The sequence below is a fragment of the Oncorhynchus nerka genome, linkage group LG6 (assembly GCF_034236695.1).
Source record: "Oncorhynchus nerka isolate Pitt River linkage group LG6, Oner_Uvic_2.0, whole genome shotgun sequence".
Classification (NCBI taxonomy): domain Eukaryota; kingdom Metazoa; phylum Chordata; class Actinopteri; order Salmoniformes; family Salmonidae; genus Oncorhynchus; species Oncorhynchus nerka.
Window position 1 is genome coordinate 14,133,590 of NC_088401.1, and position 27,061 is coordinate 14,160,650.

The 27,061-nt window shown below is 41.9% G+C and overlaps 1 protein-coding gene across 1 annotated transcript; it reads right to left on the reverse strand.

The window, feature by feature from the left end:
• Window positions 1-1,138: 1,138 nt before the first annotated feature.
• On the reverse strand, window positions 1,139-26,439 carry LOC115116895 (uncharacterized). The gene is made up of 6 exons (XM_065019283.1): window positions 26,382-26,439; window positions 7,923-8,119; window positions 6,889-6,955; window positions 6,710-6,787; window positions 6,487-6,606; window positions 1,139-6,157 (listed from the first exon to the last, which is right to left on the reverse strand). Exons 1-6 carry the CDS (start codon window positions 26,400-26,402, stop codon window positions 5,870-5,872), a joined length of 771 nt encoding a protein of 256 aa, XP_064875355.1. The 5' UTR covers window positions 26,403-26,439; the 3' UTR covers window positions 1,139-5,869.
• Between the last annotated feature and the right edge of the window lie 622 nt (window positions 26,440-27,061).

Here is a 27,061-nt window from a genome sequence, read left to right on the forward strand (position 1 = left end):
CACTACCTTACAGGACCATACTACCTTACAGGACTATATATAGACTATGCTACCTTACAGGACTATATATAGACTACACTACCTTACAGGACTATATATAGACTACACTACCTTACAGGACCATACTACCTTACAGGACTATATATAGACTATGCTACCTTACAGCACTATATATAGACTACACTATCTTACAGGACTATATATAGACTACACTACCTTACAGGACTATATATAGACTACACTACCTTACAGGACTATATATAGACTATGCTACCTTACAGGACTATATATAGACTACACTACCTTACAGGACTATATATAGACTACACTACCTTACAGGACCATACTACCTTACAGGACTATATATAGACTATGCTACCTTACAGGACTATATATAGACTACACTACCTTACAAGACTATATATAGACTACACTACCTTACAAGACTATATATAGACTACACTACCTTACAGGACTATATATAGACTACACTACCTTACAGGACTATATATAGACTACACTACCTTACAGGACTATATATAGACTATACTACCTTACAGGACTACACTACCTTACAGGACTATATATAGACTACACTACCTTACAGGACCATACTACCTTACAGGACTATACATAGACAATACTACCTTACAGGACTATATACTATATATAGACTATGCTACCTTATAGGACTATATATAGACTATACTACCTTTCAGGAATATAGACTGTATATAGACTACACTATCTTACAGGACTACACTGCCTTCCAGGACTATGAACTATATACTATATGTAGACTATGCTACCTTATAGGACTATATATAGACTATACTATCTTACAGGACTACACTGCCTTCCAGGACTATGAACTATATATAGACTATGCTACCTTACAGGACTATATATAGACTATACTATCTTACAGGACTACACTACCTTCCAGGACTATGAACTATACAGTCCCCTTGGAAAGTTTTCAGATCCCTTGACTTAAATATATCATTATCCTCAGCAAACTACACACAAAACCCCATTATGACAAATCGAAAACAGGTTTTTAGACATGTTTGGAAATTCATAAAAAATAAAAACAGATACCTCATTTACATAAGAATTCATACCCTTTGGTCTGAGCTCAGGTGCATCCTGTTTCCATTTATGTTTTATTGTGAAACAAACAAGAAATAAGACACAAAAAAACAGTTAACTTGAGCGTGCATAACTATTCACCCCCCAAAGTCAATACTTTGTAGAGCCACCTTTTGCATCAATTACAGCTGCAAGTCTCTTGGGGTATGTCTCTATAAGCTTGACACATTTCGCCACTGGGATTTTTGCCCATTCTTCAAGGCAAAACTGCTCCAGCTCCTTAAAGTTAGATGGGTTCCTCTGGTGTACAGACATCTTTAAGTCATACCACAGATTCTCAACTGGATTGAGGTCTGGTCTTTGACAAGGCCATTCCAAGACATTTAAATGTTTCCCCTTAAACCACTCGAGTGTTGCTTTAGCAGTATGCTTATGTTCATTTTCCTTCTGGAAGATGAACCTCCGTCCCAGTCTCATATCTCTGGAAGACTGAAACAGGTTTCCCTCAAGAAGTTCCCTGTATTTAGCCAACCATCATTCCTTCAATTCTGACCAGTTTCCCAGTCCCTGCCGATAAAACACATCCCCACAGCATGATGCTGCCACCACCATGCTTCACTGTGGGGATGGGGTTCTCAGGGTGATGAGAGGTGTTGGGTTTGCACCAGACAGCGTTTTCCTTGATCGTCAAAAAGCTAAATTTTAGTCTTATCTGACCAGAGTACCTTCTTCCATATGTTTGGGGAGTCTCCCACATGCCTTTTGGCGAACACCATACGTGTTTGCTTATTTTTTTCTTTAAGCAATGGCTTTTTGCCGGCTACTCTTCCATAAATCCCCACTCTGTGGAGTGTACGGCTTAAAGTGGTCTTATGGACAGATACTCCAATCGCTGCTGTGGAGCTTTGCAGCTCCTTCAGGGTTATCTTTGGTCTCTTTGTTGCCTCGCTGATTAATGCCCTCCTTGCCTGGTCCCTGAGTTTTGGTGGGCGGCCTTATCTTGGCAGATTTGTTGTGGTGCCATATTCTTTCCATTTAAAAAAAAAGATTTAATGGTGCTCCGTGGTATGTTCACCACTTGTTTGGTGGTGCCCGACGTGGTATTGAAGTCTCAGCGGCCTTTCAGAACCAGTGTATATATACTGAGTTCATGTGACACTTAAATAAAGTCCACCTGTGTGCAATCTAACTAATTATGTGACTTCTGAAGGTAGTTGGTTGCACCAGATCTTATTGATGGGGCTTCATAGCAAAGGGGGTGAATACATATGCATGCACCTCTTTTCCGTTTATTTATTTTTGGAATATTTTTAAACAAGTAATTATTTTCATTTCACTTCACCAATTTGGACTATTTTGTGTATATCCATTACATGAAATCCAAATAAAAATCCGTTTTAATTACAGGTTGTAAAGCAACCTAGGAAAAATAGGAAAAATGCCAAGGGGGATGAATACTTTTGCAAGGCACTGTATCTATATAAGGTCCCACAGTTGACAGTGCATGTCAAAGCAAAAACCAAGCCATGAGGTCAAAGGAATTGTCTGTAGAGCTCCGAGACAGGATTGTGTTGAGGCACAGATCTGAGGAAGCATGCCAAAAAATGTCTGTAGCATTGAAGGTCCCCATGAACACTGTGGCATTCATCATTCTGAAATGGAGGAATTTTGGAACCACCAAGACTCTTCCTAGAGCTGGCCGCCCGGCCAAACTGAGCAATCGGGGGAGAAGGGTCTTGGTCAGGGAGATAACCAAGAACCCGATGGTTACTCTAACAGAGCTCCAGAGTTCCTCTGTGGAGATGAGAGAACCTTCCAGAAGGACAACCATCTCTGCAGCACTCCACCAATCAGGCCTTTGAGGTAGACTGGCTAGACGGAAGCCAGTCCTCAGTAAAAGGCACATGACAGCTCGCTTGGAGTTTGCAAAAAGACACCTAAAGACTGTCAGACCATGAGAAACAAGATTCCCTGGTCTGATGAACCCAAGATTGAACTCTTTGGCCTGACTGCCAAGTGTCACGTGTGAAGGAAACCTGGCACCATCCATACGGTGAAGCATGGTGGTGGCAGACTCATGCTGTGGGGATGTTTTTCAGCGGCAGGGACTGGGAGACTAGCCAGGATCAAGGTGAAGACGAATGGTGGAAAATACAGAGAGATCATTGATGAAAACCTGCTCCAGAGCGCTCAGGACCTCAGACTGGAGCGAAGGTTCACCTTCCACAGGACAACGACCCTGAGCACACAGCCAAGACATTGCAGGAGTGGCTTTGGGAAACGTCTCTGAATGTCCTTGAGTGGCCCAGCCAGAGCCCGGACTTGAACCTGATTGAACATCTCTGAAGAGACCTGAAAATAGCTGTGCAGCAACGCTCCCCATCCAACCTGACAAATCTTGAGGGGATCCGCAGAGAAGAATGGGAGAAACTCCCCAAATACAGGTGTGCCAAGCTTGTAGCGTCATAGCCAAGAAGACTCGAGCCTGTAATCGCTGCCAATGTTGCTTCAACAAAGTACTGAATATTGGGTTTAAATACTTATGTAAATGTGATATTTCAGTTGATTTTTTTTTATACATTTGCAAAAATGTCTACAAACTTGTTTTTGCTTTGTCATTATTGGGTATGCAGATTGATGAGGGGGGGGGGGGGACTATGTATTACATTTTAGAATAAGGCTGTGACTGTAGGAGCGAAACTCATGCCAATGATTACATTTCCAGTATTCAGACTGACCACTTTGAAGCGTTGAGACAGTAAAAAGTATATAACGAATAAGACATATGTGAGCAGAATATCTGCTGAGCTCAGATAAATGGACAGAGCTAGATAAACATAGTTGACCATTAGACGACAGTAAAAACATATTGTCAGCAGAAAAGACATATGGAATTCATCACCAGACATGTAGAAATTGCATGTCAGCAGGAAAGGTATATGTAGCTGATAACCAAACATGTAGAAACAGGATGTCAGCAGAAAATGCAACAAAGAAACCATGGTTGTACTGATCTAGGATCATTGGAAAATAACTAATACTGGAGACATATGTATGCAATAAATGTATGATTTTTTTGTATCAAGATAATGGTGGCGCAAGGCCAAGGGGACTTATTCATATACATACAAGGGAGTGGCTATATGTGTTATGTTAAGAAGGAACACTAGACAGAGTTCTGTGATGAGAAAGGGGGGTTGTTCCATGGAATTGCTTCGCTCTGTTACTTTGTAATGAAGTCGAATTGAATTTACAAGTTCCGGTATCTGTGAAATATTTTGAGTCGATATTTGAGTCGATATTCCACAACATAAACTAACTAAACTAAAATGTGGAAAAAGTCAAAGGGTCTGAATACTTTCCGAAAGCCCTGTATACAGACTATACTACCTTACAGGACGTTTACTTTACACTTTATTTTTACAGTAACTGTATACAGACTATACTACCTAACAGGACGTTTACTATACACTTTCTTTTTACAGTAACTGTATACATTTTACAGTAATATCCTTTTCATACACATACCAAAATCCCACTAATTTACCATGCCTGCATTCTTATACCACTTTTAGTTTTTCTAACCAGGTAACATTTTTATGCGAATAAAGCACGTCGGATAAAAAATGTCAAGACAGGCTTGATGGAAACAGCTAATTTGTCGGTAAACTTTCCAAATGTCAACAAAACAAAATACTCTAGACAAGATGGGATCGTTGTTTGTCAAATTAATTATGTGAGAAATGGCAGTGGAAACTCTTATGTGCAAATATTGATATACAGTAATAACCATCATAGGGAAGTAAACTTGGAGTCACGTGATGACATGGTGTTTGGTCCTCCTCCTACGACTCAGAAAAGCATGTCGTTTATTAGGCTACAGATGAAATAAGTTATGATGAACTTTACAGGGTGGTGAAAGTGTAAGGTGATGCTCTTTTCCAATAAATATCGAGGGTCTTATTCTGGTGACATGATGAGCAATGCTTGGATGCCGTTTGACAAACAAAAATGCTCTTTTGTCAATAAGAATTTCATCATGTAGACACTGTATCTGCGATAGAGCGTACATGCCAATACCTGAGTGGGTACATCAATACCTGAGTGGGTACATCAATACCTGAGTGGGTACATTAATAACTGAGTGGGTACATTAATAACTGAGTGGGTACATCAATACCTGAGTGGGTACATTCGTTATATAACTCAACATGTTTAGTGACAAAACCATCAGTAGAGTTGAAAATGCAATCGAAACCCATTTAACTTGTATGTTTTATTCTGTACGTGGTAATTTAACTACAAAAGTAATTTTTATGTGCTTTCCATCCTAACGCACAGCCTTTTATCAGCAGTAGACAAGTCAATTTGATGGAAACATGTCAGGTGGGAAAATGTGCATATTTTGTTACGTGCATTTTAGACTATTCACGTCTGTCTCCAGTTGAATGGAAAACTAGCTTATGAAAGGTGTAGAAAGCATGGAAAATAAAAAACACCTAAAGACCTAGTCATGGTTCCTGCATTTTCACAGAGCCTGTAAACAAAAGACAGGAATCTGTGTGAATGTTTCTCTTTGCTTTTTTTGCAGGTAAATTAATGAACACTTAATTGTTTAACTCCTCCATAATTTGAAATGCAAACAGCAACCATGGTTTAAAAACACTCTCCACCCCTCGGATTTTGCCAGTTACCCACTGATATGTATAAAGGGGTATACCTGCAAGAAAGTGGTAAATAAATGCTTGGTGGGGTTAGCTCGGCCGCATCTCTCCTCTCACTTCAGGTCTCCATGTCTTTCAGCCAGAGACATGTAGCACTCCTTCAGGCTGTCCACAAACACCTTCAGTCTACACTGTCTCCGCCTCCTTTTCATGGCCTCTGTGCTCCTGCTTCTCTCCTTTCTCTCTCGTCCCTGCTGTTTCCAACTGTTCAACCTCTCCCCTCCCTCCGTGGTCCCTCTGTTCTCCTCCGTTCTCTCTTTCTCCTCCACCGTTTCCCCTCCTGGCTTCTTCTTCTTTCTCCTCTGATGCCGATGGGTTGTGTGCTGTCCTTGTGAACTCCTCTGGACGTTGAGAAACCAGACCATTGACAACACAATAATAATATGGTCAATCAATATCTATGGTCAGGAATAATACAGTGATTAGATGTAAAGGAGAGAATCTCAACATGCATAAGAAAGACATTCTGTAAGTGTAGTTGGTTTAATAGTTGTAAGTGTAGTTGGTTTAATAGTTGTAAGTGTAGTTGGTTTAATAGTTGTAAGTGTAGTTGGTTTAATAGCTGTAAGTGTAGTTGGTTTAATAGTTGTAAGTGTAGTTGGTTTAATAGCTGTAAGTGTAGTTGGTTTAATAGTTGGTAACGTTAGTTCTACTAATGAATGGATCTCACCTGTTTTCTAGGACAGTAGCGGCCCAGTGAACACAGGATTTCTCTCTTGAGCCTCTCTAGCTTAAAGAGCCTAATGAGTCTGGTATGGCTACACATCATGTTGTAAATAAACTGTCTTTCCTACAAAAACAATGTGACCAGAGCAATGATTTAGATGGAAGGAAGTCAAGAGTAGATTTTTTCGAAGAAACGGTGGATTGTTCAGAATATTGTAAATACTCACGTTATCCTTCTCACATTCAGGCATTTCACCTGGGCAGCTTTTATGAGACACTTTTAATGATTCAGTGATGTTGTTCTCCTAGGAGTGAGAGAAGAGATCTCAGTTTAACACAGTTTAAAATCCATAAACTATTTATCTCAATGGCAAAATGAAAACTCATTTTCCATCATGTTACTTACAAGCTTCTGAAGGAGCAGGGAGATGACAGACTCGTAGTCCTCAGCGATCTCTCTCATGGTCCGGTTGCTGTCACAAGACAACACCAGAGGTAGCAGCATGAGAGAAAAGACAGAGGTGCCAAGGAGATGCTGTGTGTGTGTGTGTGTGTGTGTGTGTGTGTGTGTGTGTGTGTGTGTGTGTGTGTGTGTGTGTGAGAGAGAGACATACAGAGAGAGAGAGAGACATTCAGAGAGAGAGAGAGACATACAGAGAGAGAGAGAGAGAGACAGAAAGGTGTACAAAAATCAGTCTTGTAGCATTATTCACACCAGTTAAAATAAGACGTTTTTGTCTTGACCTATTCATACTTTACCGATCCAGGTGAGTGCCATTGAGTTATTTTTTTTACAAGGGATCTCTGGTCTGGCAGTAGCCTAGCCTACTGTGGAACTACAGACGGATGGTCGCATGTTTTATGAATTCATGTTTTCTGAATTATAAAAAAAAATGACATGCTATTCTATAAAATAATTTCTCCGTAATTAATGTTACCTGATTGAGCTAATCATGTAAATGTAATTAACTAGAGAGTCGGGGCACCACAAAATAATATTTATAGAGCTGTTATCTTCCGAATAAACTCTTAAAGACCTAGTAATATTTTACATCAATAGCAGTCAATATTAATAATCTTAATTCAGTCTCATCTGAAAGTTGTAAATTCTTGGTTATCTGCAAGAACCCTGGCTAACAAGTTGAATCAGCAATACAAAATTGTGTTTAATTATTTATTTACTAAATACCTAACTAATCACACAGAATTACACATACAGATAATTAATCAACTTGATTACAAATTCCATCATAAAGGAAAACGTCCCTAGCGGGCGGAACAGATATGACAGCTTGTTACACAAAAGAAAAGGGGCTGGGTTTGAGTGAAAGAGCGGGAAGACTGAGGAACAAAGGGTGAAGCTGTGCTATCGTAAATACAGTATCTTATGCATTCTAAATTACCGCCCATTTGGAAAAGGAAAATGCAATAAATATTTACTCTGAGCTGCGCTTCGGTAGGTTGGTGGTAGATGGAAGGCCGTGTTGCCCAACCGAGTCCTTTGAAGAATGTCTCTGGTTGTCAATTGGATACGTTGTAGTAACGTCGTTGTGTGATAGACGGGATACTCTGTCTGTTCCTTCCAAACCTGCGTTTGCATCTGCTGTTGCTAACTCAACGGCTAGGAGGTAGCACTTCTGTTGTGAATAAGAGTTCAAAGTTCATACCATTCGCAACCAAAGCTCACGCTGATGTTGGCTTCGTTCTGTAGTTATTATCTGAACCATTCTGACATCGGACCTTCGTCCTCACATCCCCGGAACAGGAGATTACATTGTCGTCAAGGCTTTATATAGGAAGGGAGAGGAGGGCGTGTTTGAAAAGTTTTATAGCCCATGTCCCTTCACAGGGGCGGGCCACTGATTGAGCAGCCCTAACCTTATGAAAACCCAAATCTCACATTTTAGAAGCTAAAATCACATTTCATCCCATCACGAATAATCTCATATTCAAACATTTAAATTGAACAACAATTCCATGTGAATCTGATAACTCTGATGTATAGACTTTCCACTGTAGAGTTTATGTCATCTTATCATTGATGAGAATGTCTCAGATGACAACCAAACTGACATCATATTCATTAAGTACCACCGCATATGTTCAATTGTTCGGATTACCAGAATATAGTTAATTTCCCCCCACCTTCTGATGTTCCCAGAATCTCTATGTTAACCAAGGGTTTTGCAAATGTAACATCAGTAGGGTAGAGAGGAAAAAGTGGGGAAGAGGTATTTATGACTGTCATAAACCTACCCCCAGGCCAACCTCATGACAACACCTTTGTTTCCAGCTTCAGTTTGAAGTTCAAATCAAATCAAATTTTATTTGTCACATACACATGGTTAGCAGATGTTAATGCGAGTGTAGCGAAATGCTTGTGCTTCTAGTTCCGACAATGCAGTGATAACCAACAAGTAATCTAACTAACAATTCCAAAACTACTGTCTTATACACAGTGTAAGGGGATAAGGAATATGTACATAAGGATATATGAATGAGTGATGGTACAGAGCAGCATACAGTAGATGGTATCGAGTACAGTATATACATATGAGATGAGTATGTAGACAAAGTAAACAAAGTGGCATAGTTAAAGTGGCTAGTGATACATGTATTACATAAGGATGCAGTCGATGATGTAGAGTACAGTATATATGTATGCATATGAGATGAATAATGTAGGGTAAGTAACATTATATAAGGTAGCATTGTTTAAAGTGGCTAGTGATATATTTACATCATTTCCCATCAATTCCCATTATTAAAGTGGCTGGAGTTGGGTCAGTGTCAATGACAGTGTGTTGGCACCAGCCACTCAATGGTGGCTGTTTAACAGTCTGATAGCCTTGAGATAGAAGCTGTTTTTCAGTCTCTCAGTCCCAGCTTTGATGCACCTGTACTGACCTCGCCTTCTGGATGATAGCGGGGTGAACAGGCAGTGGTTCGGGTGGTTGATGTCCTTGATGATCTTTATGGCCTTCCTGTAACATCGGGTGGTGTAGGTGTCCTGGAGGGCAGGTAGTTTGCCCCCGGTGATGCGTTGTGCAGACCTCACTACCCTCTGGAGAGCCTTACGGTTGAGGGCGGAGCAGTTGCCGTACCAGGCGGTGATACAGCCCGCCAGGATGCTCTCGATTGTGCATCTGTAGAAGTTTGTGAGTGCTTTTGGTGACAAGCCGAATTTCTTCAGCCTCCTGAGGTTGAAGAGGCGCTGCTGCGCCTTCTTCACGACGCTGTCAGTGTGAGTGGACCAATTCAGTTTGTCTGTGATGTGTATGCCGAGGAACTTAAAACTTGCTACCCTCTCCATTACTGTTCCATCGATGTGGATAGGGGGGTGTTCCCTCTGCTGTTTCCTGAAGTCCACAATCATCTCCTTAGTTTTGTTGACGTTGAGTGTGAGGTTATTTTCCTGACACCACACTCCGAGGGCCCTCACCTCCTCCCTGTAGGCCGTCTCGTCGTTGTTGGTAATCAAGCCTACCACTGTTGTGTCGTCCGCAAACTTGATGATTGAGTTGGAGGCGTGCGTGGCCACGCAGTCGTGGGTGAACAGGGAGTACAGGAGAGGGCTCAGAACGCACCCTTGTGCTATTGTGTTAGCTGTGTTGTTGGCTAGCTCCTCTGAACAACACTGTCCTGACAAGAGAGCACATTTTCTATGCCAGTTGAAATCTCACATCATTAGCTCTTTGTTATGGATGTATCCAAATAAATATCACTAGAAAACAGCTTAAACAAACGCAAATGCAGCAACTATGTTGTTATTCTGGCTGCACTGTTAGACATGACTGTAAGTTAGCCATAGTTGGCTAGCTAGGCAGCAAAGGATAAGAACGTTGCCAGCCAGTCTGGCAATAGAGCATTTAGAATGAACAATTGGATTGTGTCCATAGATACAGATTAAATTGACAACAACTGGGTCACGTCTCTGGCAACCGAACCAATAGAACGAACAACGAGCCAGCTTGGGCAGTAACCCTAGATTTGGATCAGGACTATATCTTGTGGAAGGATGAAATAGTATGAATAAATTAATCAAAATAAAGTTTTTACTGAAAATATGTAAATAATTTACATTTTAGTCATTTAGCAGAAGCTCTTATCCATATGGCCAATATACCAAGGCCAAGGGCTGGTCTTATGCACGACGTAGCGCAGAGCCGTGGTATATTGGCCATATATCATAAACCCCCGAGGTGCCTTATTGCTATTATAAAGTGGTAACCAATGTAATTAGAGCAGTAAAAATAAATGTTTTGTCATACCCGTGGAATACATGCTGATATACTACGAATGTCAGCCAATCAGCATTGATTATATTATGGTGTTTATAATTCTGTACGTCATAACTGAACTTTGCCTAGATATGCAGTCGTCTATTGTTTCTAACCCTACCATTTGTATGTAGGCTACTTGGTTCATATTCCCAAAAAGATGCCACTCCCACCACATTTACAACAGTTGTCATAAGTTGTAGTGTTTCTCACTGAAACCCCTTCTGTACATTCTTAGCTACAAGCCTAAAATTCCCCAGCCTTGTTTCTCTATCAATCTCCCTGCATGGCTGGCGGACAGCAAGATATGACCTTTAAAGGCCCAGTGCAGTCAAAAAAGGTAATATCCTGTGTTATATATATATATATATATATATATATATATGTGTGTGTGTGTTTTATATATACACTGCTCAAAAAAATAAAGGGAACACTAAAATAACACATCCTAGATCTGAATGAATGAAATATTCTTATTAAGTACCTTTTTCTTTACATAGTTGAATGTGCTGACAACAAAACCACACAAAAATTATTAATGGAAATCAAATTTATCAACCCATGGAGGTCTGGATTTGGAGTCACACTCAAAATTAAAGTGGAAAACCACACTACAGGCTGATCCAACTTTGATGTAATGTCCTTAAAACAAGTCCAAATGAGGCTCAGTAGTGTGTGTGGCCTCCACGTGCCTGTATGACCTCCCTACAACGCCTGGGCATGCTCCTGATGAGGTGGCGGATGGTCTCCTGAGGGATCTCCTCCCAGACCTGGACTAAAGCATCCGCCAACTCCTGGACAGTCTGTGGTGCAATGTGGCGTTGGTGGATGGAGCGAGACGTGATGTCCCAGATGTGCTCAATTGGATTCAGGTCTGGGGAACGGGCGGGCCAGTCCATAGCATCAATGCCTTCCTCTTGCAGGAACTGCTGACACACTCCAGCCACATGAGGTCTAGCATTGTCTTGCATTAGGAGGAACCCAGGGCCAACCGCACCAGCATATGGTCTCACAAGGGGTCTGAGGATCTCATCTCGGTACCTAATGGCAGTCAGGCTACCTCTGGAGAGCACATGGAGGGCTGTGCGGCCCCCCAAAGAAATGCCACCCCACACCATGACTGACCCACCGCCAAACCGGTCATGCTGGAGGATGTTGCAGGCAGCAGAACGTTCTCCACGGCATCTCCAGACTCTGTCACATCTGTCACATGTGCTCAGTGTGAACCTGCTTTCATCTGTGAAGAGCACAGGGCGCCAGTGGCGAATTTGCCAATCTTGGTGTTCTCTGGCAAATGCCAAACGTCCTGCACGGTGTTGGGCTGTAAGCACAACCCCCACCTGTGGACTTCGGGCCCTCATACCACCCTCAGGGCGTCTGTTTCTGACTGTTTGAGCAGACACATGCACATTTGTTGCCTGCTGGTGGTCATTTTGCAGGGCTCTGGCAGTGCTCCTCCTGCTCTTCCTTGCACAAAGGCGGAGGTAGCGGTCCTGCTGCTGGGTTGTTGCCCTCCTACGGCCTCCTCCACATCTCCTGATGTACTGTCCTGTCTCCTGGTAGCGCCTCCATGCCCTGGACACTACGCTGACAGACACAGCAAACCTTCTTGCCACAGCTCGCATTGATGTTCCATCCTGGATGAGCTGCACTACCTGAGCCACTTGTGTGGGTTGTAGACTCCGTCTCATGCTACCACTAGAGTGAAAGCACCGCCAGCATTCAAAAGTGACCAAAACATCAGCCAGGAGGCATAGGAACTGAGAAGTGGTCTGTGGTCACCACCTGCAGAACCACTCCTTTATTGGGGGTGTCTTGCTAATTGCCTATAATTTCCACCTGTTGTCTATTCCATTTGTACAACAGCATGTGAAATGTATTGTCAATCAGTGTTGCTTCCTAAGTGGACAGTTTGATTACACAGAAGTGTGATTGACTTGGAGTTACATTGTGTTGTTTAAGTGTTCCCTTTCATTTTTGAGCAGTGTATCCACAGTGTCCACATGATGAGGTTGGAATAATAATGTGAAATTGTGAAAATGATGATAATGCTCTTTTAGTGTAAGAACTGTTTGAAAAGACCTGAAATTTCAGCCTGTTTTGTGGGATGGAGTTTTGGTGACATCACCAGGTGATCAATTACTTAATAGACCAATAAGAAAGAGTTCCAAATAGGGCTGGGCGATATGGCCTGACAATCATCAAACATTTTTACACGGGCGATTCACAATATATAGATGTTGTTTTAACGTTTTCTCTAAGTAAGCTTTGTTGCACGATTAAAAAAGTCAATACACTGCATGTAAATTATACCTAACCTGACTATAAGCCTTCCACAACCATAAGGTAAATTTTTAAAATTATACCTAACCTGACTATAAGCCTTCCACCACCATAAGGTAAAAAAATTAAATTATCGAAATAGTTTTAACCTGCTTTTTAAAATTAATCACTGATATGGCTTTCAAAACTGTCTATGAAAATGCAATGTTTGACAACAATTTAACCAGAACGATGCACAACGCACATCGGCTCAAAACAATGACCAACTTCTTGTAGCAGGCGTTATAGACAATGATCAACTTCTTGTAGCAGTCGTTATAGACAATTACCAACTTCTTGAAGTAGGCGTTATAGACAATGACCAACTTCTTGTAGCAGGCGTTATAGACAATGATCAACTTCTTGTAGCAGTCGTTATAGACAATTACCAACTTCTTGAAGTAGGCGTTATAGACAATGACCAACTTCTTGTAGCAGGCGTTATAGACAATGATCAACTTCTTGTAGCAGTCGTTATAGACAATTACCAACTTCTTGAAGTAGGCGTTATAGACAATGACCAACTTCTTGTAGCAGGCGTTATAGACAATGACCAACTTCTTGTAGCAGGCGTTATAGACAATGAACACAGCTCTCAAACAATCTCTCAAGCCAATGTGCTAGTGAGTAGCCAGCTTATCTTTAAATATAAAGCCTACTTGGATCTATTCTGAATAAAAATATAAAAATGCAACATGCAACAATTTGAAAGATTTTACTGAGTTACATTTCATATAAAGGAAATCAGTCAATTTAAATAAATTCATTAGGCCTGATTCTATGAATTTCACATGACAGGGAATACAGATATGCATCTGTTGGTCACAGATACCTTAGAAAAAAAGGTAGGGTGCGTGGATCAGAAAAACAGTCAGTATCTGGTGTGACCACCCGTTTCCAATTGTAGAGCAACACATCTCCTTCACATAGAGTTGATCAGGCTGTTGATTGTGGCCAGTGGAATGTTGTCTCACTCCTCTTCAATGGCTGTGAGAATTTGCTGGATATTGGCTGGAACTGGAACACGCTGTCGTACACGTTGATCCAGAGCATCCCAAACATGCTCAATGGGTGACATGTCTGGTGAGTATGCAGGCCATGGAAGAAGTTTTCAGCTTCCAGGAACTGTGTACAGATATTTGTGACATGGGGCCGTGCATTATCGTGCTGAAACATGAGGTGATAGTGGCAGATGAATGGCGCGCCAATGGGCCTCAGGATCTCGTCACGGTTTCTCTGTCCATTTAAATTGCCATCGATAAAATGCAATTGTGTTCATTGTCTGTAGCTTATGCCTGCCCATACCATAACCCCACTGCCACCATGGGGCGCTGTTTTCACAACGTTGACATCAGCAAACCACTCACCCACACGAAGCCATTCACATGGTCTACGGTTATGTGGCCGATTGGACATACTGCCAAATTCTCTGAAGTGACTTTGGACGTGGCTTATTGTAGAGAAATGAACATTAAATTCTCTGGCAACTGCTCTGGTGGACATTCCTGCAGTCAGCATGCCAGTTGCTCCCTCGAAACTTGAATCTGTGGCATTGTGTTGTGTGACAAAACTGCACATTTTAGAGTGACCTTTTCCCAAGGTGCACTTGAGTAATGATCATCAAGATTTCACAGAATGAGAACAAGTTGCCAATTCCTGACATAAATTAGTCTTTGTATGCTCATTGCACATTTCTAAATCACAGACTAGACATCTGGCACATGACAGTCTGTGGCGAAAATGCTGCTAGTGGTACCGCAGTGCCACGCGCGACAGAAACTGAGCCTTAATCTTCCACAATCATGTTCATTGATACTCTTGTTTTTGTAGGGTCTGCTCTGTTCTACATTTTGCGAGTTGAGATATATAAAAAGGGTATTTCTAGAAAGGTTGTGCTCTCATCTATTACAGTAAAATATTGTCTAAATATTGTCACACCTACCATATGACCGATTCTGTAGGACCAAACCTTAAATGCAAATAGCGAGTTCCAACTGCTTGTTGTCTGTCAGAGAGGAAGAAGCTATCTTTCGCTGTTGTTGTTGTGACTGGCAGGGGGAGGGGCTTTGTTTGTGTGTGTGTGGGAAGGTGCACAGTCCACACAGTACAGAAGGAGGAGGGGCTTGGTGTCTGTGGAGTGGGAAGGTGCACAGTGCACACAGTACAGAAGGAGGAGGGGCTTGGTGTCTGTGGAGTGGGAAGGTGCACAGTGCACACAGTACAGAAGGAGGAGGGGCTTGGTGTCTGTGGAGTGGGAAGGTGCACACAGTACAGAAGGAGGAGGGGCTTGGTGTCTGTGGAGTGGGAAGGTGCACAGTGCACACAGCACAGAAGGGGGAGGGGCTTGGTGTCTGTGGAGTGGGAAGGTGCACAGTGCACACAGTACAGAAGGAGGAGGGGCTTGGTGTCTGTGGAGTGGGAAGGTGCACAGTGCACACAGTACAGAAGGAGGAGGGGCTTGGTGTCTGTGGAGTGGGAAGGTGCACAGTGCACACAGTACAGAAGGAGGAGGGGCTTGGTGTCTGTGGAGTGGGAAGGTGCACAGTGCACACAGCACAGAAGGAGGAGGGGCTTGGTGTCTGTGGAGTGGGAAGGTGCACAGTGCACACAGTACAGAAGGAGGAGGGGCTTGGTGTCTGTGGAGTGGGAAGGGGCACATTGCACACAGCACAGAAGGAGGAGGGGCTTGGTGTCTGTGGAGTGGGAAGGTGCACAGTGCACACAGTACAGAAGGAGGAGGGGCTTGGTGTCTGTGGAGTGGGAAGGTGCACATTGCACACAGCACAGAAGGAGGGGCTTGGTGTCTGTGGAGTGGGAAGGTGCACAGTGCGCACAGTACAGAAGGAGGAGGGGCTTGGTGTCTGTGGAGTGGGAAGGTGCACATTGCACACAGCACAGAAGGAGGGGCTTGGTGTCTGTGGAGTGGGAAGGTGCACATTGCACACAGCACAGAAGGAGGGGCTTGGTGTCTGTGGAGTGGGAAGGTGCACATTGCACACAGCACAGAAGGAGGGGCTTGGTGTCTGTGGAGTGGGAAGGTGCACATTGCACACAGCACAGAAGGAGGGGCTTGGTGTCTGTGGAGTGGGAAGGTGCACATTGCACACAGCACAGAAGGAGGGGCTTGGTGTCTGTGGAGTGGGAAGGTGCACAGTGCGCACAGTACAGAAGGAGCAAAGGAGACAAGACGAAGAACAACAAAAAACGCTAATTAAAAAAATACATTCTTACGATAAATGCATTTGGAACATTGTGCTAAAATATGAATTGAATTATTTAGATATCGCCCAGCCCTAGTTCCAAACCGCTCTGCCAATAACAGCAATGGTTTTCAGTTTCCCACTTCTAGCTTGAGAAATTGCTCTTAGCTAAGAAGCTATTTTTGTTAACTTTTGACCATTTTACAATTACAGTAAGGTACATTCTTGTTATCCAGAAATAATTTGATATTGAGATAAAAACAGCTGCATTGGACCTTTAACTGACTCCAATAGCTTTCACTCTCCATCCTGTGGATTACAGAAAGCGCTGCAGTAGCCTTGTGGACTCGCTAACTAGGGGCTATGTCCCAATTATCTCCATCCTCCCAATGTGTGCACTTGTTCCCTTCACTTCTCTGATTTGAAAGGAAATGACTGGTATAAGAAATATGGTGGAAACTCCCACTATCCCATGCCTCCGATGCACCAATGCTTCTCGATTTGTGGGAAGTAGGCTAGTGCACAAGGGTAGCCCTACACTTCAGGCTAAAGGAGATAGTTTTGGGAGGCACACAGTTTCCATCCGCTAGCACCCCCCTGTCAGATAAGCATAGCAACGGGAAGTAGGGGTGCTGAGGTGTTGCTCTGAAATAAATAAATAACAAATCCCCACCAAATTAGTGCACTAGGTCTATATTACTCCTCTATGAGCGGAGAAAAATACAAAGTACTTTTGGCTTGCCTGTTTTGCACTTTATTTCCACATTAATACGCATGACATATCAGTTTGCAAACAATGTTAAAAAAATGGAGTTAATAAAACCGCATACAACATGGTCTCTTTTTTGCTTTCTGGAGTAAATAAGCTCCAAAATGCAGGTGTTTCAGCCTGGCTCAGTGCTTTCTGTGGTGATGGGTCAGCAAGCAGAAAATACGGAGCGTAGGGATTGATAATGTTCTCCTAGCTGCTCCGTGATTGGCTCAGTGTTTTGTCACTTATGGGGACACTACGTCACCGCCAAGTTTAAGGGTAGAGCTCGAAAATTCAATCCCATTGCGTGCTGCCATAAAGTTACATTAGATGTGCCCATCCAAGAAGACTCAAGGTCATTGGCCACAGATAAAATTACGTCAAATCACATCTACTGTAGCTTTGATTGGACTACTTTCAAATTCTTAGCTAGCAGTCATCATCATGAATCAAGTCGACAATCTACTGGCAAATCCTTTTTAATCCTTGTCATATGAAGATAAATAATGAAGATAAATTATAGATAAAATGTATCGGTGCTCATCGGCCATTGGACATAAACATTACACAACAAGTTGGAAATCGCAAATTCAACAATGAGTGGATTGGAAGGAATATTTGGCTAACTACAAGCATTGCAAAGCAGTCCCTAGCCTGCTATTCCGTGGAGTGGCTGTGTGGTCCCAAGTCTGGGATTAAGGGTCTCTTTTCCAAGCATAATCATAATGATAAACGTTCAACATTGGCTATGCTGATTTGTACCACGCTCAAAACAACTGTTAACTCGGAACTGCGAAATCTGACTTCATTGAGTTCAAGACAACTGGGAACTGGGGAAAAATATGTTTTCAACGGTCATCCAACTCAGAATTGTACATCTGGAACTCGGACGTCTTTCTAGAGCTACGACCTGAAGATCACTGATGTCATCATGATTCGACCTTGTTTTTTTCCAGAGCTCCCAGTTGTCTTGAAAGCACCATAAATCCAAAGAATGCCAGACTTTGATGACAAAGTTGGATGACTAAATTTGCCCACAAAGGACCGCCGCACCACTCCTGTTCAAGTGAGTAGAGCACGACAAGGTGAGTCCAAAATGGTCTTGTATGCTGCTGCATAAATGATTTAATATGCAAGGCAAAGATATATTGTAGCTAAGAAAGTAAAACTGTGTACAGTACCAGTTCAAGGACACACCTACCACCTATTGAGAAGGAAATAACTTCCACAAATGAACTTTTAACAAGGCACACCTGTTAATTGAAATGCATTCCAAGTGACTACCTCATGAAGCTGGTTGAGAGAATGCCAAGAGTGTACAAAGCTGTCATCAAAACAAAGGGTGGCTACTTTGAAGTATCTAAAATCTAAAATATATTTTGATTTGTTTAACACTTTTTTGGTTACTACATGATTTCATATGTGTTATTTCATAGTTTTGATGTCTTCACTATTATAGTAAAAATAAAGACAATAACAATAAAGACAATAACAACCATTGAATGAGTAAGTGTGTCCTAACTTTAGACTGGTACTCTATGTTGTGTATTAAGCTGTTAGTAGCCCGTGTGCCTCACGCTAATAATTTGGTCTATTTTCTCCTCTTAATTTTGCCTTCTGTTCTGACTTGGTGGTGTACGTGTAGCCTTTAAACCTGTTGTAGAGAAATGTAATCATCAAATATTGTAAGAGCTTTCATTGTCTGCTTATATGCTCCCTTTATTTATCCTACGGTTCTGACTTGGTATACAGGGAGAACGCTATAAGAATGGCCCATGTTCTGAATTCTGTCACCGTACATTTCAAAAGTGCTGACCAAATAGTTATACTGACTGTGTCCGTCCTAGCTCGCTCATTAATGTCTTAATTGAAATTACGGATTGCCTCTTATCCGCTTGTCGTTCCCTTATGCCATAGTTTGTACATCTCAATTTCCAGTAGAAACCCCATTTGTTTAAGCAAGTCAGCCATATCAGCTATATTTTTTAAAAGGCAGTAAATGAGGCTGAATGAACTGTTTAGCTGCCAGACAAGGCTCCGCTGATAGCCAGGTATAGCAGTGGTAAGATGTTGGGACTGCTGTTGGGACTCTGCTGTTGGGACAGCTTCATGTAGGCCCTAACAGTTTGTGGGCACACTTTTTCACCATTAGTGCAATTATTGTATTGATTAGTGTTGTGTTGTGTAGTGGCTTTGCTGGCATGCATCCCACATTTCTGCTTTTGTTTGCTCCATATAGATTTACATAAAGTGCATTCATTTCTAAACGGTAAAACAGATAGCCTATTGTAATGGGAATTTTCATGTTTGTGCATTTCTTATAACTAATTTCTGTGTTCTTTTCATGTGTTGTTCTATAAACCAATTTCTGTGTTCATGCAAGTGGTTGACTGAATAAATCCTCCTCTTTTCAGTAGATGCAATTTGGTAGTACGCACAGACCTTGTTTTGAGAACAAACAAAAGATATCTCAGTTTCAAGATCTCAAATTAGAGAGGAGAAGCCTCGCGGTGTTGGTCTGTCACATGTTATGAAACAGTATTGATTGGACACATGAATGAAACAAAATGGTAATGATTCATTAATTTTGCTAAATCATGCAAATATAACTTGCCTGTGTATAGCCGTATATAAGACAACTGCTGGGTCTGCTCAGGGATTAGTTGGTTGGAACCTCTCCAGCGCGCTGACAATAAACAATGATTCACTTAAGATTAACTTTAATTAATTTAATTAATTATTTTAGCAAAGGAGAAATGTGCACTAACAGGGATGTAAACAAATTTGTGCACAAAATTCAAGAGAAATAAGAATTTTCAGCATATGGAAAACTTCTGGGATCGTTTTTTGCAGCTTTTTCCATGGGACCAACACTTTACATGTTGTGTTTATATTTTTGTTCAATATATATATATATACAGTCGTGGCCAAAAGTTTTGAGAATGGCACAAATATGACTTTTCACAAAGTCTGCTGCCTCAGTCTGTATGACGGCAATTTGCATATACTCCAGAATGATCAGTGATCAGATTAATTGCAATTCATTGCAAAGTCCCTCTTTGCCATGCAAATTAACTGAATCCCCCAAAACACATTTCCACCGCATTTCAGCCCTGCCAAAAAAGGACCAGCTGACATCATGCCAGTGATTCTCTCGTTAACACAGGTGTGAGTGTTGACAAGGACAAGGCTGGAGATCACTCGGTCATGCTGATTGAGTTCGAATAACAGACTGGAAGCTTCAAAAGGAGGGTGGTGCTTGGAATCATTGTTCTTCCTCTGTCAACCATTGTTACCTGCAAGGAAACACGTGCCGTCATCATTGCTTTGCATAAAAAGGGCTTCACAGGCAAGGATATTGCTGCCAGTAAGATTGCACCTAAATCAACCATTTATCGGATCATCAAGAACTTCAAGGAGAGCGGTTCAAATGTTGTGAAGGCTTCAGTGCGCTCAAGAAAGTCCAGCAAGAGCCAGGACCGTCTCCTAAAGTTGATTCAGTTGCGGGATCGGGGCACCAACAGTACAGAGCTTGCTAAGGAATGGCAGCAGGCAGGTGTGAGTGCATCTGAACGCACAGTAAGGCAAAGACTTTTGGAGGATGGCCTGGTGTCAAGAAGGGCAGTAAAAGAAGCCACTTCTCTCCAGGAAAAACATCAGGGACAGACTGATATTCTGAAAAAGGTACAGGGAATGGACTGCTGAGGACTGGGGTAAAGTCATTTTCTCTGAGGAATCCCCTTTCTGATTGTTTGGGGCATCCTGAAAAAAGCTTGTCCGGAGAAGACAAGGTGAGCGCTACCATCAGTCCTGTGTCATGTCAACAGTAAAGCATCCTGAGACCATTCATGTGTGGGGTTGCTTCTCAGCCAAGGGAGTGGGCTCACTCACAATTTTGCCAAAGAACACAGCCATGAATAAAGAATGGTACCAACACATCCCTGAGAGCAACTTCTCCCAACCATCCAGGAACAGTTTGGTGAAGAACAAGGCCTTTTCCAGCATGATGGAGCACCTTGCCATAAGCCAAAAGTGATAACTAAGTGGCTCGGGGAACAAAACATCGATATTGTGGGTCCATGGCCAGGAATCTCCCCAGACCTTAATCCCATTGAGAACTTGTGGTCAATCCTCAAGAGGCAGGTGGACAAACAAAACCGCGCAAATTCTGACAAACTCCAAGCATTGATTATGCAAGAAAGGGCTGCCATCAGTAAGGATGTGGCCCAGAAGTTAATTGACAGCATGCCAGGGCGGATTGCAGAGGTCTTGAAAAAGAAGGGTCAACACTACAAATATTGACTCTTTGCATCAACTTCATGTAATTGTCAATAAAAGCCTTTGACACTTCCGAAATATTTGTTATTATACTTTCCGAATTCCAAAAATATCTAAAGACACTGAAGCAGCAAACTTTGTGGAAATTAATATTTGTGTCATTCTCAAAACTTTTGGCCACGATGTGATATAGATATAAATATATATATACAGTTGAAGTCGGAAGTTTACATTCACCTTAGGCAAATGCATTTAAACTCAATTTTTCACAACTCCTTTAATCCTAGTAAAAATTCCCTGTTTTATGCCAGTTAGGATCACCACTTTATTTTAAGAATGTGAATTGTCAGAATAATAGTAGAGAGAATGATTTATTTCAGCTTTCATTTATTTCATCACATTCCCAGTGGGTCAGAAGTTTACATACACTCAATTAGTATTTGGTAGCATTGCCTTTAAATTGTTTAACTTTGATCAAATGTTTCAGGTAGCCTTCCACAAGCTTCCAACAATAAGTTGGGTGAATTTTGGACCATTCCTCCTGACAGAGCTGGTGTCAGGTTTGTAGGCCTCCTTGCTCACACACGCGTCTTCAGTTCTGCCCACACATTTTCTATGGGACTGAGGTCAGGGCTTTGTGATGGCCACTCCAATACCTTTACTTTGTTGTCCTCAAGCCATTTTGCCACAACTTTGGAAGTATGCTTGGGTCATTGTCCATTTGGAAGACCCAAGCTTTAACATCCTGACTGATGTCTGGAGATGTTGCTTTAATATATCCACATAGTTTTCCTCCCTCATGATGCCATCTACTTTGTGAAGTGCACCAGTCCCTCCTGCAGCAAAGCACCCCCACAACATGATGCTGTCACCCCGGCGCTTCACGGTTGGGATGGTGTTCTTCGGCTTGCAAGCCTCCCCCTTTTCCCTCCAAAACATAACGATGGTCATTATGGCCAAACAGTTTTATTTTTGTTTCATCAGACCAGAGTACATTTCTTCCAAAAGTATGATCTTTGTCCCCATGTGCAGTTGCAAACCGTAGTCTGGCTTTCTTATGGCGGTTTTGGAGCAGTAGCTTCTTCCTTGCTGAGCAGCCTTTCAGGTTATGTCAAAATAGGACTCATTTTACTGTGGATAACAGGTACAAAAGTATATTTTCCTCAAGCATCTTCACAAGGTCCTTTGCTGCTGTTCTGGGATTGATTTGCACTTCTCGCACCAAAGTACGTTCATCTCTAGGAGACAGAACGTGTTTCCTTCCTGAGCGGTATGATGGCTGTGTGGTCCCATGGTGTTTATTCTTGCGTACAATTGTTTGTACTGATGAACGTGGTACCTTCAGGCGTTTGGACATTTTTCCCAAGGATGAACCAGACTTGTGGGGGTCTACAATTTTGTCCTGAGGTCTTGGCTGATTTCTTTTGATTTTCCCATGATGTCAAGCAAAGAGGCACTGAGTTTGAAGGTAGGCCTTGAAATACAACCACAGGTATACCTCAAAATGACTCAAATGCCCTCAATTAGCCTATCAGAAGCTCCTAAAGCCATGACATAATTTTCTGGAATTTTCCAAGCTGTTTAAAGGCACAGTCAACTTAGTGTGTGTATACTTCTGACCCACTGGAATTGTGATACAGTGAATTATAAGTTAAATAATCTGTCTGTAAACAATTGTTGGAAAAATTACTTGTGTCATGCACAAAATAGATGTGCTAACCGACTTGCCAAAACTATAGTTTGTTAACAAGAACTCCAACCTAAGTGTATGTAAACTTCCGACTTCGACTGTATATACAGCGGGGCAAAAAAGTATTTAGTCAGCCACCAATTGTGCAAGTTCTCCCACTTAAAAAGATGAGAGGCCTGTAATTTTCATCATAGATACAATTAAACTATGACAGACAAAATGAGAAAAGAAAACGCAGAAATTCACATTGTAGGATTTTTAATGAACTTATTTGCAAATTATGCTGGAAAATAAGTATTTGGTCACCTACAAACAAGCAAGATTTCTGGCTCTCACAGACCTGTAACTTCTTCTTTAAGAGGCTCCTCTGTCCTCCACTCGTTACCTGTATTAATGGCACCTGTTTGAACTTGTTATCAGTATAAAAGACACCTGTCCACAACCTCAAACAGTCACACTCCAAACTCCACTATGGCCAAGACCAAAGAGCTGTCAAAGGACACCAGAAACAAAATTGTAGACCTGCACCAGGCTGGGAAGACTGAATCTGCAATAGGTAAGCAGCTTGGTTTGAAGAAATCAACTGTGGGAGCAATTATTAGGAAATGGAAGACATAAAAGATCACTTATAAAATCCCTCGATCTGGGGCTCCACGCAAGATCTCACCCCGTGGGGTCAAAATGTTCACAAGAACGGTGAGCAAAAATCCCAGAACCACACGGGGGGACCTAGTGAATGACCTGCAGAGAGCTGGGACCAAAGTAACAAAGCTTACAATCAGTAACACACTACGCCGCCAGGGACTCAAATCCTGCAGTGCCAGACGTGTCCCCCTGCTTAAGCCAGTACATGTCCAGGCCCGTCGGAAGTTTGCTAGAGAGAATTTGGATGATCCAGAAGAAGATTGAGAGAATGTCATACGGTCAGACGAAACCAAAATATAACTTTTTGGTAAAAACTCAACTCGTCGTTTTTGGAGGACAAAGAATGCTGAGTTGCATCCAAAGAACACCATACCTACTGTGAAGCATGGGGGTGGAAACATCATGCTTTGGGGCTGTTTTTCTGCAAAGGGACCAGGACGACTGATCCGTGTAAAGGAAAGAATGAATGGGGCCATGTGTCGTGAGATTTTGAGTGAAAACCTCCTTCCATCAGCAAGGGCATTGAAGATGAAACGTGGCTGGGTCTTTCAGCATGACAATGATCCCAAACACACCGCCCGGGCAACGAAGGAGTGGCTTCGTAAGAAGCATTTCAAGGTCCTGGAGTGGCCTAGCCAGTCTCCAGATCTCAACCCCATAGAAAATCTTTGGAGGGAGGTGAAAGTCCATGTTGCCCAGCAACAGCCCCAAAACATCACTGTTCTAGAGTAGATCTGCATGGAGGAATGTGCCAAAATACCATCAACAGTGTGTGAAAACCTTGTGAAGACTTACAGAAAACGTTTGACCTCTGTCATTGCCAACAAAGTATTGAGATAAACTTTTGTTATTGACCAAATACTTATTTTCCACCATAATTTGCAAATAAATTCATAAAAAATCCTACAATGTGATTTTCTGGATTTTTTCTCCTCATTTTGTCTGTCATAGTTGAAGTGTACCTATGATAAATATTACAGGCCTCTCTCATCTTTTTAAGTGGGAGAACTTGCACAATTGGTGGCTGACTAAATACTTTTTTGCCCCACTGTATCTGAGATTCTTCAAAGTAGCCACCCTTTTTGTAGGGGTTTCCACCTAATTCTGTATATGTCTTCATTTAAAACATTGTTTTTATAGACTAATAGCTTTGATTTGACAACCAATTTACCATGCTTCTATGAACTTCACATGTTGTTTGCTCATGGGTCCTTTTAGATGGAAATGTCCCTAGCTTGCTAGATTTCTTTCTCCAGAGACCACCAAAGAAAAAGATTGGATCTTTTTTTCCCCCACAGTATCAACTCTTTCCAACACAAACGGAATAGATTCAATCAGAATGTCAAAGACCATGTTTACATTCATGCCAATATCCTTTTATTATTCGGGATACTCAACTATTTTGTTTTTGAGTCGGCACATATAAACATCATATCCCATTTACAATAACCCCAAAAAGCTTGTAACCCGGTTATGAGAAACCCAGATAATGGTACTGATACTGATCTTAGACAGGATACAGTGGCATGTAACTATCTTATCCCGTTCACTGTTGTTTTTACTGCGCAGGCTCAGTTTCTCGTATCATGGGTGTTGTGTGATCATGTTTTCATCTGGCAAACAAATCACTTCAAAAAGTAGACTACTCAAGCAGTTTGATCCACCATAATAATTCCACAATCATTTATTTAGCTGATACACCGTACTGGACCTTATAGCCTACTTGCTATTTTCACCCCAAATTTAGACAACTTTCTGCTTATAATTTGTGACATTTGGGAGTCCATTTTTTGTCAACTATAGTTAGATATAAGCAGCCTCTCTTCTGTCATAACTTGTTGCCCCAGAAGACTAAATAAAGGAGTGTTCACCAGAAAAGGGGTGATAGAATGAATGCATTATTTTACTTCGCAAGTCAGTTAAGAACAAATTCCTATTTACAATGACGGCCTACCTGGGAACTGCCTTGTTCAGATGTTTACCTTGTCAGCTCAGGGATTTGATCTACCAACCTTTCTCTTGCTGGCCCAACGCCCTAACCACTAGACTACCTGCCACCCCATTAGTGGTTCTAGTTAACACCAATTCTAGTTAACACATCTAGTTAACACTTTTAAATGTGTCTATTTCTTTTAGGGACCAGGGAGAAAATTGTGTAAGTCACACAGCCCTTATTTTAAGTGTTTCTAAAATCCCCCGTGGACAAATGAAAGGTGGAAAAACGATTGGAACCATTTCACTGTTTGACCGCTATGTTTTATGGGTATTATGACTCATACTGTGGTACGCTATTGCAGATTTACCGCTGCGGGGCTCTATTTGGGACCAAATATTAAACTTTTGATCACTTTAAAACACTAAGTGAATTTGTCCAAATACGTATGATATGACACCTTCAAATTGGGAACTAGATACAGTGCTTTCATTTCTAAACGGTAAAACAGATACATTCGAATAAAATGTGACATTCTGTACTATACTATAGCTTCCTATAAAACACATTTGCTCTCAAATCCAAAATACTGGAGTAGGCTATATCATCAAATTAAACGTTTTCGCTTCAATGTCCAATTAAAAACCGATGGGAACGTATAAAATGTTTACAAGGCGCGCGCATTACAACTATTCCTACTCCCGTCTCCCCATCCACGCGTACCAAGCCCCAAACGCGCTGTGAGTGCGTCGCTGACGCTGCGCATGATATCACCGGAAACACCAATGCAGTCGACCTACCTGTAGCTTCGGTCCGCTCATACTCCAGCAAACACGCGCGACAACACTTGACGAGAGAATCGACACTGGGAGTTTTACTTGTCAAACCCTCCTGAAATCCGCCCATCGGGACGTCCCACACTGGGGGGGAGACTGGGGCAAAGTAAGGGGAGTCGATTGCAACACCTGCAACTTCTCCAATCAGAAACCAGCATATTTGCATGAAAAGTTAGTCAAATATCTCGCTATTTCCATTTTTTTCGTATACTCTCCTGAGCCTAATGGCCAATCATTTAAAGTAGTACAGTTTTGTATCACTATATGTTGGCTAAACCTTGACATGATTAAACATGTCAATGATGTTGTCCCTTGGAAGGAACATGAGGTTTTGTCATGAGTTTCAGGCCATTTTGTAAGTGTGTGTATGAGAGAGAGTGTTAGAGGCTGTGTGAGAGAGGGGGCATGCAGGTCTGTGTCTGTGACAGTGGAATGGCCTAATTAATGAATTCATGAATTAGTCATCTATCAGAGTTTGATGGCTGGTAACTGGTGCATCCTGGAAAACAGAACGTCAACAGGGTAACCATGACAACCATTGCTTGACTTGGGCAGGAGCTCACCAGGGCTTTGCCTGGAAACCCAACATTGAATTGCACAGAATTCTACATCAGGCAGAAATGAGTTTGAATAAGGAAAGTTTC